General features: G+C 40.3%; 1 protein-coding gene across 2 annotated transcripts in view; it reads right to left on the bottom strand.

The window, feature by feature from the left end:
- The window catches only part of SLK (STE20 like kinase), a 45,033-nt gene extending 33,436 nt beyond the window's left edge, over positions 1 to 11,597 (bottom strand). For both annotated transcript variants that reach the window (XM_090278548.1, XM_090278550.1), the window contains exon 1: positions 10,848 to 11,597. In XM_090278548.1, coding sequence (XP_090134674.1) covers positions 10,848 to 10,997 — 150 coding nt within the window. In that variant the 5' untranslated portion in view covers positions 10,998 to 11,597. The remainder of the gene's footprint in view (positions 1 to 10,847) is intronic.
- Positions 11,598 to 13,257: the final 1,660 nt, after the last annotated feature.

The raw sequence follows: 13,257 nt of genomic DNA, 5'->3' as shown, positions 1-13,257 counted from the left end.
ACTGGAATAATTAACCAGTTAATAGCTGTGGGCCAACTAACAAAAGACTGCTCACATTCCTGCATGTATGTCAGAACTTTGAATCAACCTCCAGGGTCTACTAGCCAATCACTAGACAACATATGCATGAATTTTCAGGACTGCTGACTATAACCAATAAAAGCAAGTAACTATTTCTTCCTTACAAATTGTGTAACCATCACAAAACTGCCCCCATTTCACCTTTTCCCACTCCCTCTCCTTTATCTGTTGCCAATATAAATTCTTTTAAAACAACTTAAATCTTCCCCAAAGCAGAATATATGAAAGCGCCATCAACACCAACATCACACACGCTCATCTTTTCCATCTATCTGTGATGCTGGTGGTTTAAGACTTCATGCCCCAGAACTGGTCCTTTTCTGACTAACACTTGGCTCAATAAAAGCTTTCTTTCAAAATACTTGTGGCTGTGAAGTCTTTTGTTTAACATTTTCTAAGTATATTATTGCTTTATTTACTTCCCTAGAGAAAAATAGGGGCAAAAATACTATTTATTAATTAAGTAACACTAATGTTTAGGGTTCAGAACATAAGGTTTGCACAAAAGATAACGTCATATTGATGATCACTACTACTCTAGAAGAATATTCTAAACTACCACATTTTAACAAATCTACAATGCTTTTAAGATATGCCATTATCTTATATTCCACTAAGGAAGAAAAACTTCCAGTTAAACTATGTCGACACTTTACCATTTAGAATTTTTGGCATATATTTTTTAAGAACTCCTTTGGACATATTTAGACAAAAAGTTTATGTATTATCCTTGTTCATACATAAAATTTTAAATATTTCCGTTTTACTCTTCTGAATCATTTTTTCACTCAGTTACCTAATGTATGTGTTTTCCACACAATATCATTCTCTGGCCATTAAAAGCTTTGGTGGCCCTGGCCAGGTGGCTCAGTTGGTTAGAGTGTCATCCCAATATGCCAAGGTTGCAGGTTCGATCCCCAGTCAGAGCACATACATGGATCAACAAGTGAATGCATAAATAACTGGAACAAATCAATGTTTATCTCTCTACCTTCCTCTCTAAAAATCAATCAAGTTAAAAAAGAAAAAAACTTTGTTGATACAGGACTGCTCCTTAACTACTGTCTCCAAAATTTTCTTTGAAGCCACTGTATCCCACTTTACAATTATAATGATGACACTACTTTCTTAATCTTACCACAGGGGCTAAGAGACGTTTAGGTCACAACCAAGACTCCCATTCTTTCTTCAGAAGGTTCTTAAATTTATTAATTGAAACATCAAGGGACTTGAACTGTATGACACTGGGGATACAACGAAGTTTAATGACGGCTATATTATGACCTCTACCTGGCCAAAAATAATATAAAGGCATTAATCAATAAAGGACATATCCCAATTTCATAGACATTAAAAAGCAAAAAGCCTATTATAACTGGTGAAAAATACAGCATTATATTTCTAAGAAAGATACTGCAGTTGAGCCAAACTAATTAAAACTCACCCTCCCCTAAGTCAGAAGAAATAAGCCAGTGAGAGGTAAGTCCTTCTCTCATCAGTTTAGCTTAACACTTTGGAAAGAAAGAGAGGAGAGGAGCTGTCTTTGAAGAGGAACACTATAAAATAAAAGCCTTTGGAGGAGACCAAGGATATTGTTGAGTAGTTAAAAGTCATCCTACTTTTGCATGCTTCTACTAATATCCTGAGAGATCTTAAACATGTATCTTTTATTTGTGAATGGAATAACATGCATGGAGACGGGGTAGGAAATAACACTAGATAATCTCTAAAGTTCTTTATAGTAACAAATTCCATTATTGCATTCCCCTAGACATATTGATTAAACCCACAATGGTACCACTTGGCTTAAAATAAAAAATAAAAGTTACATTAGAAAGTATAGTGCCTCCTACGCTACTGCTTGAAAATAACTTCATTATTCATAAGGATCTGGTGCTAGAAAACTCTGAAAATCAAATCTACTAACACTGATAAGCATGTGATACTTTATTTTAAACAAATATAATAAATATTAGTGTTAAAAAGAAATAGTCTCATCTAACTACTATCTAAAACCATTAAAATTCTTCACATAAAGCCTTAATAACTAAACATATGTTAATAAAAACAGGAATGGAATAACACATATTGAGATATTACTTTAAAATGATAAACTGTTTTCAAAGATCAGGCATGATCTCTCAAAAATCAGTGTTGCCCTGGCCAATGTGGCTCATGTGGTTGGGTGTCATCCTGCAAACTAAAAGGTGGCCAGTTGCTTCCCAGTCAGTGCACACACCTGGGTTGCAGATTTAGTCCCCAGTTGGGGCGTGAGCAAGAGGCAACCAATATATGTTTCTCTCCCTCTTTTTCTCCTTCCCTTCTCCTCTCTCTAGAATCAGTAAAAGAAAAAAAATTGTAATAAAAATAAAAACCACTGTTTTCACTTCCATAAATCATGAATACAGTTTACATAAACAAATAGAGGCCTACAGAGAAACATAACTTATTAAGTTTCCTGTACTGGTTTCACGTTCTAAATGAAGTAGAGTAAAAATTATATCCTCTTATGTTACTCATTTCGACAAGTGTTAAACATTCTGGGTGGTGAGAACACAAGTAATTTTTACAATTCCATTTAATTTCTTTCTACGTTTCATAATGGGAAATATTTTTTTAATTTAATTTATCAGGATAACATTGATTTGCAAAACCATAACGGTTTCAATAAAACATCATCTGCACACTGCATTATGCAATAGGAAATATATTTTAATAAAATTCTCAGTTGGAGGACTTCTAGTCAAGACAGAGGCATAAGTAAACATGCTGCATTCTCCCTCCACAACTACAGAATACAACTACCTCAAAACTGGAGACAACCAGAAGTTCCAGAAAATCGAGCTGCATGGAAGTCCAACAAACAAGATATAAAAAAGAAATACTCATCCAGACAGGTAGGAGGGGCAGAGCCAGGGCAGAGAGGAAGCAGTGTGGTGGCAAGAGAGGCTCCAGTGGAAGGTACAGTCACACATTATAAAAGCCAAGAAGGCCACCTGGGGAGCGATCCTAGCCTCAGACCATACCATGCAGCTCACGGTTCTAATGCCAGGGAAAATAAAGCCCCATTGCTTCTGACTGTGAAAATCAGTTGCGGGCTGGAGAGGAGAAGAAAGTGCCCATCTCTCAGTAGAGTCTATTTGTTTAGGGCCCCCACACTCCTAGAATGTCCACAGACCCAGCCACTCTGGGAACCATGGCCACGGCAACAGCTAGAGAGGCACCAGTCCCATACGGGAAGTGGGAGAAGTGTCTGGAAAAGGGGTGAGTGCTGAGCAAGCGGCATTGTTCCCTCTCAGACTCCTCCCCCACATATAGTGTCACAACCTGGTAAAATGGGTCACCCCACATTGTTGAATACCTAAGGCTCCGCCCCTTACAACCTACAGTTGTGACAGCTCTACCTAGGACACAGATGCAAACATAGGAGCCTGTCAAGTTGAGGAAACAGAGAAGTATGGCCCCAAAGAGAGGACGGATCAAGGTTCCAGTAGATGAGCTAAGTGATGAGGAGATAGACAACCTAACAGACACAGAGTTCAAAACACTGGTGATAACGATGCTCACAGGCTTAACAGATATGCTTGAGTATGACAAACACCTAAGGGAAGAAGTGAAGGTTAGGCTAAGTGAAATAAAGGAAAATCCGCATGAAACCAATGGTGAAGGGAAGGAAACTGGGGTTCAAATCAATGATCTGGAACATAAATAAGAAATAAACAGTCAACCAGTACAGAATGAGGAAACAAGAATTGAAAAAAATGAGGAGAGGCTTAGGAACCTCTGGGACAACTTTAAACATGCCAACATCCGAATCATAGGGGTGCCAGAAGGCGAAGAGGAGGAGCAAGAAAGCAAAAACTTATGTGAAAAAACAATGAAGGAAAACTTCCCAAATTTGGCAAAGAAAATAGACATACAAGTCCAGGAAGCACAGAGAGTCCCGAACAAGCTAGACCCAAAGAGGACCACATCAACATACATCATAATTAAAATGCCAAAGGTTAAAGATAAAGAATCTTAAAAAGCTGCAAGAGAAAAGAAGAGAGTTACCTACAAGAGTTCCTATAAGACCATCAGCTGATTTCTCAAAAGAAACTTTGCAGGCAAGAAGGAACTGGCAGGAAGTATTCTAAGTGATGAAAAGCAGGGACCTACAACCAAGATTACTCTATCCAGCAAGGCTATCATTTGGAATGCAAGGGCAGATAAAGTGCTTTCCAGACAAGGTAAAGCTAAAGGAGTTCATCATCACCAAGCCATTAGTATATGAAATGTTAAAGAGACTTATTTAAGAAAGAGAGTCAAAACTATGAACATTAAAATGACAACAAACTCACAATTATCAACAACAAAACCTAAAAAAAAAAAAAAAAACAACTAAGCAAACAACCAGAATAGGAACAGAATCATAGGTATGGGGATAATTTGGAGGGTCATCAGCTGGGAGGGGGAAGAGGGAGAAATGGTGCAGGGATTAAGAAGCATAATTGGTAGGGTATAAAATAGACAGGAGGGAGTTAATAATAATATAAGAAAGGATGAAGCCAAAGAACTACATGCACAACCCATGGCCATGAATTAACTGGGGTGGGATTGCTGGAAGAAAGGGAGGTACTGGGCGGAGGGGAGCAAAGGGAAAAGAAATCGGGACAACTGTAACAGCATAATCAATAAAATACGCTTTAAAAGAAAAGAAAAAAGAAAATTCTCAGCTGGAAACTGAAAGACTAGCACACAAAATATAAAGGTCTTTAGTAGCCTAGAGGTGTTAGTCAATCAAAAGGGGAAGGAGAAAAACAGGATAAATACAGAAAGAATCTAGAAGACAAAGAATAAAAGAAAAGAGATGAATTCAATAACTTCAATAATCACTGGGATTGATTGTATTTATGTGGACGATTTATTTGAGCCCAAAGGTATTCCTCCTCCCACCAAGACAAGAGGTCCCTACTGTCCAGTGTATAAATTCACCCAGAATATAAAAATTAAACAAACCAAGTCACAGTTCATGAACATCTACTACATGCAAGGCATCTGTTCTCAGAAAGAAAACAATATAAATGTCTATTAAAGTAAGCTCGCCCTGACTGGCACAGCTGTTGGTTGAGCATCATTCCACAAAGAGAAAGGTCGCCAGTTCAATTCCTGGCCAGGGCACATATCTAGGTTGCAGGCCTGGTCTCTGTGGCACATATGAGAAGCAACAGATCAATGTTTCTCTGCTTCTCTTTCTCCCTCCCTTCCCTCTCTCTAAAAACAAAATAAATCCTTTCTTTAAAAAAAGTATGCTCAAGAATTGGTCTGCTAAAATTAATTTATTCTTTCGAGAAATACTTACTGAGTACCTTCTATATATGTTAGGCACTGTTTCAGATGATGGTGGTATAAAAAATATACAAAATACCTCTGTCCTCATGACACTTTTATTGTGGGCAGAAGACAGTCGTTAGGCAAAATTTAATAAGAGTATATTAGTGATTAGTACTGCAGAAAAAAAATAAAGGTAATAAAGAAAGATGAGGAAATGGGGGTGGGGAGTGATGGTTACACAGGAAAGAAGTTACAATTTAAATAGGGTAGTTAAGTTAGACTTCACTGAGAAGTTGATATTTGAGTATATCAGTATCAATAAAGTTCAATGATTATTTGTGTTTTTCTGAACTATGTAAATTGGAAATTGTAGTATTTTGCAAAGAAATGGAGTATAAAAATCTCAAATTTCAAGTATGTTATTCTATATAATTGTATCCATTATGCTATTAGATGATGTTATTCACTGAACAATTACCTTGTGCCAAGCATTGTTCTCTGCATTCTCCATTTATGAGTTTATTCAATCTTTGTACCAATCAGGGTCCAGCCAAGAGAAAGAAATCATATTGATTATTTTAATAGAGAAAATTTGCCCTGGCTGGCGTGGCTCAGTGTATTGAGTGCCGGCCTGCAAACCAAAGGGTCATCAGTTCGATTCCCAGTCAGGGCACACACCTGGGTTGCGGGCCAGGTCCCCAGTTGGAGGACGGCAAGAGGCAACCACACACTGATGTTTCTCTCCTGCTTTTCTCTCCCTTACCTTCTCTCTAAAAATAAATAAATAAAATCTTTTTTTTTTTAAATAGAGAAAATGTAATATAAATAATTATTGACTCTGTTGTTACCTAGGTAACTAAAAAGATAAAGAGAGAAGGTAAAGGAAGTTGTTACCTTTCTGGGAGGTAACAACTGCAGGAAAAAGCTACTTACCCCAGGACCAGAGGAGCCAAAGGAAGGGAATTGAACTATCAAAACTTAGAAGCTTGGAAGAAAGTTTCCACAGAGCTGAAACTCAGATGTCTGAGGAGAGTGCTGCTGGCATATCCGAAATTGTAAGAGGGGTCTTACGGGACTAGGGTAAGTTTTGAGGAAGAGACGAGAGGCCAACTGGAGCTGGTGTTATGAAGGGTTATAATGAGGCTAGCTCGTGAGTGTTGCAAAAACTACAAACTGGATTCAACTCCTGTGGCTGGGGGTAAAGAATCTCCACTAGGATGATGGTCACAGCAACAGGAAAGCAGACAAGAAGCCACAGGAAACAAAGAATAAGATGCAAGCCCTTTATTCCTCCTCCTCCTTGCAGCCTCCCTCTAGTGCTCCATAACTGTGAAAACTAAAATAAAAGTGAGCAGCTGGCAAGGTAGAAAACTGATTTGCAAAATGGTTAAAATCAAAAGATAGGCAAGACAAAGACACTCAATAGGAACATGAACAAGAGACTAAAACATAGAAGAAATCCAATTTGCCAATAAAACTATGAAAAGAATTACTTATTAGCAGTCAAAGATGAATTAAAACCACAATAAAAAATATAACAATAGCAGATTGTCAAAACTGAAAAATTCTGACAATATCAAATGCTGGCAAGGATGGAGAGCAAGTAAATTCTCATATGCTGCTGGTAGGAGTGTAAATTGGTATAGTTTGGCATCATCTAGTAAAATTAAAGATACACCACCCTATAACCCAGCAATTCTACTCCTGAGTTAAGTCTTAGCGAAACTCATGCATATATGCATCAGTATTGTGTATAAAAGCCAAAAACTGGAAACAACTGATATACCCATTAACAGTATAATGGTAAATAATTTGTGATATAACTATACAATGAAATTCTCTGCAATAACAAAAATGAAGTTAACTACAGCTCTAGGTGATAACACAGAATGAACCTCACAAACATAATGCTGATTTTGAAAGAGGTAAGAGACACTCAATATGATTCTATTCATATAAAGTTCAGCTGCATTCAAAACTAAATTCTAATATTTAGGGGCACATACCTAAATGGTAAGCTATAAAGAAAAGCAAAGAAATGAATAACTTAAAGATAAGACAGTGGTGTTCTTTAGGGGGAGATAGGGATCAATTTCAGAAGGGAGATGGAAGGGATTCTAGGGTTCTGGCAGAAGTCCTTGACTGATGATTAACATGAGTTCACTTTTTATTATTTCGTAAATGTACAAGTATATTTTTATACTTTTTAAAACAAAGATAACATATTTCACTATTTTTTTAAAAGATGCACACTCATCAATGCCATAAAAAGAATCACTTTCATCCAGCACAGTCAGGAGGTCAGCTTCAACTCAATACATAATTTTATGTCACTCCTTTTTTTTCCTGTTAAAAACAACAGGAATCCAAATGTAAAAATAAAAAGATTGCGAGGGATATTACACATCTTCATTTACATGTCAAATAAAATTTAAAAATAAAAATAAATAGATAAAACAGAGACTTAAAAAAGAAAACAGATTAAAACTAGGGACGATTTTTCAGGCATCAAAGTAACTGTTAAGAGTTGTATAATGCCAAACTGAGTGGAAAGAAGACAACTATATGATGGAAAAATTTCAAATAAGTACACAAGCTGATTGCCTATTTATAATTTAATCTTTTAACAGTTACTACTTTTCACATGTAAAGGACAGTTAGAATCAATTTTAGAAATAGTTTTCTACTGCATACGATATTAAGGTTTAATAGCTTTTTTCCCCACGCTAAAAGAAGTTTATAAATTTAAAATTTCTAGAGTATCTTGGAAACAAAAACTTTCAGGAAAAAAGGGAAAACAGGTCATATAAATTTAAGTTTTCTTTTAAAGAAATCTCAGAGCCTTGGAGCCTCGAGAGCACAGAATAGTGGAATGAAAAGAGGCAAAGAATTCATGCTCTTCAAATATCACAATGAAATAGTCATCAAGCCCACAAAAATTATCCTTGACACAATTTCATAGTGTTCAACTACAACGTAAATCTCTTATTTTTCAGAAATTTTTCAATTGAGGTCTCACTATAGAAAGATGTGTTACACTTTTCAGTCATTAAAGAATTAAATCACAGAGCATTAACATGTCCACACAATCATCCTGTGCCATGGGAAAATAAGAAAATGGTTCACTATTGCCCTAGCCAAGTGGTTCAGTTGATTAGAGCGTAGTCCTGATACGCCAAGGTTGCATGGGTCAGGGCACATACAAGAATACATAAATAAGTGGAACAACAAACTGATATTTCTGTCTCCTCCACCCCCCTGCCACTTCCCAAAACTTAAAAAAGAAAATTTTTTTTAACATTTTCTAAAAGAAAATAGTTCGCTATTTTTGTAGGTCCCTTTTCCTGTCCCATCCTATATTTTGCTTCTGAGTTCTAAATATAGAACAGTAATTTCTACCATTTACTGAGTTTTTTTTATGTGCCTTTTATTTACCATCTCCTTAAATTTTAACACACTGAGGAGCAGATCTTACTGATGAGGAAAGTGAGACACAGAACGATTAAGTAATTTGCCCAAGTTCACAACTGCTATTGAGGGAGCCAAGATATAGTACAATCCAGAACCAGTGTCTTAATACTACAGCGTACCTATTCCATAAAACATCTGCACCATGAAAACTGCCCATAATTACCTACTGCCTTCCAACCAAGGGACTCCAGATGCCTTGAGGATTTGTTCCTGCCTTTACTAGATAACTGCATCCTAACAGAAGTTTAATGGGTTAAGAAACCTAAACAAACATTTGGGGAAATCAATGTTCTTTTCAGATTTAAAAAAAAAAAATGGAGGTGCAGAGAAGTTATGTGTTCTGTTCAAGACCACAGAACTGGTTTGTGACAGCCAGTTCCCAAGAGCTGGCTGTCATGCTGCAGGAAAGCCCCCATCACCACCAGACACCTAGTTATTCTCCACACAAGCACTACCATTCACCACCACCAGACACCTAGTTATTCTCCACACAAGCACTACCATTCACCACCACCAGACACCTAGTTATTCTCCACACAAGCACTACCATTCACTTTGCCAACTTTCACAGCATACAATTAACTTCAATGGACTCACATGTAGGTAACACCTTCTTCCATTTCAACAAATGGAAGATGCACCATGTGCTAAGGCAACTGATGAACCCAAATGTGTATCTTAATTTTGGCCCCTGGTTTTCTCATAAAATCACAAACATTAACTATAATATGCAAGAGTGCCATCATAGCCATGGGAACAATGTGTTCTGAAGGCACACAGAGAGGAGTGGCTATGTCAGCCTGAGTCAAGAATGAGACAGGCAAGGGGCTGTGAGAGGCATCTGAGGCAGCGCAAAGGCAGCAGTGGGCTGGTGTTCAGAGAAGAGGAAAACACCCTATCATTTTTTACCAATGGATACTGAAGGAAAAAGCAACAACAAATATGGGTTCAGAAGACCTGAGTTCAGATCTAGACTGTGACGGGTGTGACTCTGCACAATTTCAGGGTCTCAGTGTCCTCATCTGTGAAATGCAGGTACTACTGGCCTGTCTGCCTCACAGGACTTGCACGGGGGCAAATTACGTGAAAGTGCTTTAAAAACTGCGAAGTCCTGTATGAACATTATTTATGTTTCCACTTCTAGGCAACCCTGAGGCTCTTTCCCCCTAACCTGTGTGTCATACAAACCTCACCCTTCAGGATGAAAATATTCCAATGACATCATTCATACATCCTTACGAGGTAGTAAACAGTTACCATCAATGCCTTCAGGTTAAAACATCAAGCCTCTTTCTGCTGAAATAAATAAAGTATATTAAAAAATATGTGTTTTTAATTTCTTAAGCACTGGTATTGATTTATAGTCACTGCTTGCTCTGAAACCAATACCAGATGCAGGTCTTCCCCTAAAATTTTTCTATCAGAAATTCCACTCCCTTTTATAGCATGTTGTCAAGCAACCCACTGAAGCATAGTCTGCAAGTGGCCATCACTGTGCTCGCATCCCCAGAGACCGGTGCTGTATCAGCTCTACACACAACCAGGTACACGCCCTGGTCCCTAAAAAAGAAACGGTTTTAAGTGCAATCATACAAAACGATTGCAAACAGCTAGAACACAAATCCGCTGAAAATTAACTCATAATAAGTACAATGATTCTTAAATACTTGAAGGCCACCACCGGACCCCTGCTTTCAGTTCAAGAACGCCCCCATTTCCTTTCAGGGCGGACAGAGAAGCCTGTAGAACCTGGCCTCCCTTTAGCAATCGCCCTTTAAAAGGCCCCATTTTGTCCAGCCTTCAACCTTACTGTCTTAGCTGCTCCTTGGATGGCAGCCTAAGTAAAGTTCCAAGGCGCGTTCACGAAATCAAAAGACGGGGCAAGACACAGGCAAGAGACAAGGGGCGAGAAATCCTCGTGCCACTCCAGGTCAGTGGCTGTTTTATCTCCCAAGTGCAACTTCCCGTTTCCTCCCTCTTACCTTGTACACTTTCCCAAAGGCTCCGTCACCCAATTCTCCTATAATTTCCCAAAACTCCTCAGGGTTCAGGTCCCTCTTCACATGTTCGTACTGCTTCTTCTTCCTCTCGCTCCCCAACTTGAAGATCTTACGGAAATTGAAGAAGGACATTTTTCCTCCTAATAGAGTTCCTGGCACTTAAGGACTAAAACAACAAAAGGCAAAGTTTTTGCTCCCTTTTCTCCTGCCTGAGCCCGGCGGGCGGCGGCGACCGCGGCGGGCGCGGGATCTCCTGGCTCCCGCTGCTCCGGCCGGGCGTCCTCGAGGAAGGCGGGGCACGACTCCGGGCTCGGACCCACCGGGTGTGGGGGGGAGGCGGCGCGGGCGGTCCCTCCACCGAGCCCGGCCCCCGGGCCGCGCGGTGGGCGCCGGGCCCCCAGTCGGCCCTAGGGGTCTGCACTCGTCCGGATTTTTGCCCCAATCCGGCCCGGCCCGACGGGTCCCAGCGGTCCGGACGCCCGCGGTCGCCGCGGCTTAGGCCCGTGTCAAGACGAATCTCCAGGGGCGGCGGCCACTCCGGGCAAGGGACGAAGGCGGCGACCTCTGAGGCCGGCAGTCGACAGGCTGAGCTCTCCCGCCTCTAACCAAGACCCCGGGGTCCCCTCCACAGCTGTCTCCTCCCCCGGCGCGGGACCCGCGCGTCCCCTCGGCTCTGGGGCGCCGCCGCTGCCTCCTCGCTCCCGCCCCAGCCCACACAGCCTCGCTCTGGAGCGCGCGCCGACGCCGACGCCAATGCCGCAGCGCGCCCGCGCGCTCCCCCGGCCGCGCGCCTCCTCTCCGCGCGCTAGCGCGGGGGCGTGCCCTCTGGCTCCACGCACGCGCGTTGAGCTCCCCGCGTTGAACTCAGCATGCTGATGGCGTTGAGGGACTCACGGGCGTCCAGCGGTGGATAGGAGGGGACGCTTGCGTTTGTCACTATGCTGATTGCTCCCCATTTGCCCGCTAAACCCTAAAATTCTATCAGCCCAGAGCTTTGGTGGAGTTGCTCCAGTGGGGACGACCCTGTTGGTTTTGCTAGAGGATGTTGCCTCCATTCTGGATCTGGGAAAATTGGTAAAGACTGAAAGATGAGCTGTCCCAATTGGGGCCCGAAAGTGTATTTTTTCACTCTCAAATGGGTCCAAGAGGACAGTGAGAGAGGAGCATGTGTGGTGGCTGGGAGCTTTGGAGCCGGAAATTACCAGCTCTGTGACCTTGGGCGGTTACCTTTCCCAGACTCAGTTTCTTCATTATGGAGAGTAAATGAGGCAATGGATTTAAGCTCTTTGCGTGATACCTGCAGCGGCAAACGCTCGATTTTCGTTCTTGCTGTTGTTACAAATGTTTAGGTAAGATAGACACAGATATATAAAAATCATTAAGCCCTGGCCAGGTAGCTCGGATGATTTGGGTGCCTTCCCATATGCCAAGGTTGTGGGTTAGATCTCCGTCAGGGCACATACAAGAAGCAACCAATAAGTGCATCAGTAAGTGGGACAATAAGCCTCTGTGTGTGCGTGTGTGTGTGTGTGCGTGTCTCCCCCCACGCCCTGTCTCCAATAAATTTTTTTTAATTTGTTTTTAATCATTTAAGCCCACTTCTTCAGCGATGACCACAGCACTACTTGAGGGTAATCTACCTCTTCCTAGCCACTTCCACAGCCGTATTCCCGTACCACCATTCGCGACTCCATCCAACCCCCTTACTAAGAGTTTGGCTTCCTGATCTGTCTCCAGGCCCCTGGACACCAGTGGGCGTAGGCTGGAATCTAGAAGGGAGCATTTTCAGAGAAGTGGTTGCTGCTCATCATTGTATCTAACCACCTGATAACATTCCTGGCATGAATGGAGGTTATCTGGAGCAGAACCCAGTGATTATCTGTATAACGTCTAACAAAACCCTTCTTCCAGTAAGAGGGTTAGAATGATTTTGTTTCTCAAGATCCCTCTATTTTTTAATAGTTTCATTGAGGCATAATTGGTATACAATAAGCCTACATATTTAAAATATACACTTGTATGTTTTGGCAGATGTATACATCTGTGAAAGCAATAATCTATCTTTATTATCATTTATGTAGGTAACACTAAATGTAAAGGTAATACATACTCATTGTGGAATATTAGAAAATTCACAAAGAATAAAATAAAAAATGTTTTAATTCTACCATCCAGATTTTACCATTGGTAAGATTGTATTATATTTCCAAACAGGACTTTTTGGTTGTGGATTAACTTTTTTTTACATGGACTAAGTGATACTACATATAAAGGTTTGCATCATACCATTAGTAATTGTCTTCTTCAAATCTGAGGTATTTTGATTATTTTAGATAAAGCACTGATAAATATCTCTGTTTACAAATCCTTTTCCACATATTTGATTTATTTC

This window comes from Furipterus horrens, unplaced genomic scaffold (genome assembly GCF_987537825.1).
Source record: "Furipterus horrens unplaced genomic scaffold, mFurHor1.1.pri manual_scaffold_5, whole genome shotgun sequence".
Classification (NCBI taxonomy): domain Eukaryota; kingdom Metazoa; phylum Chordata; class Mammalia; order Chiroptera; family Furipteridae; genus Furipterus; species Furipterus horrens.
Note: the sequence above shows the minus strand (reverse complement) of the source record. Positions and strands in the feature narration are given on the sequence as shown.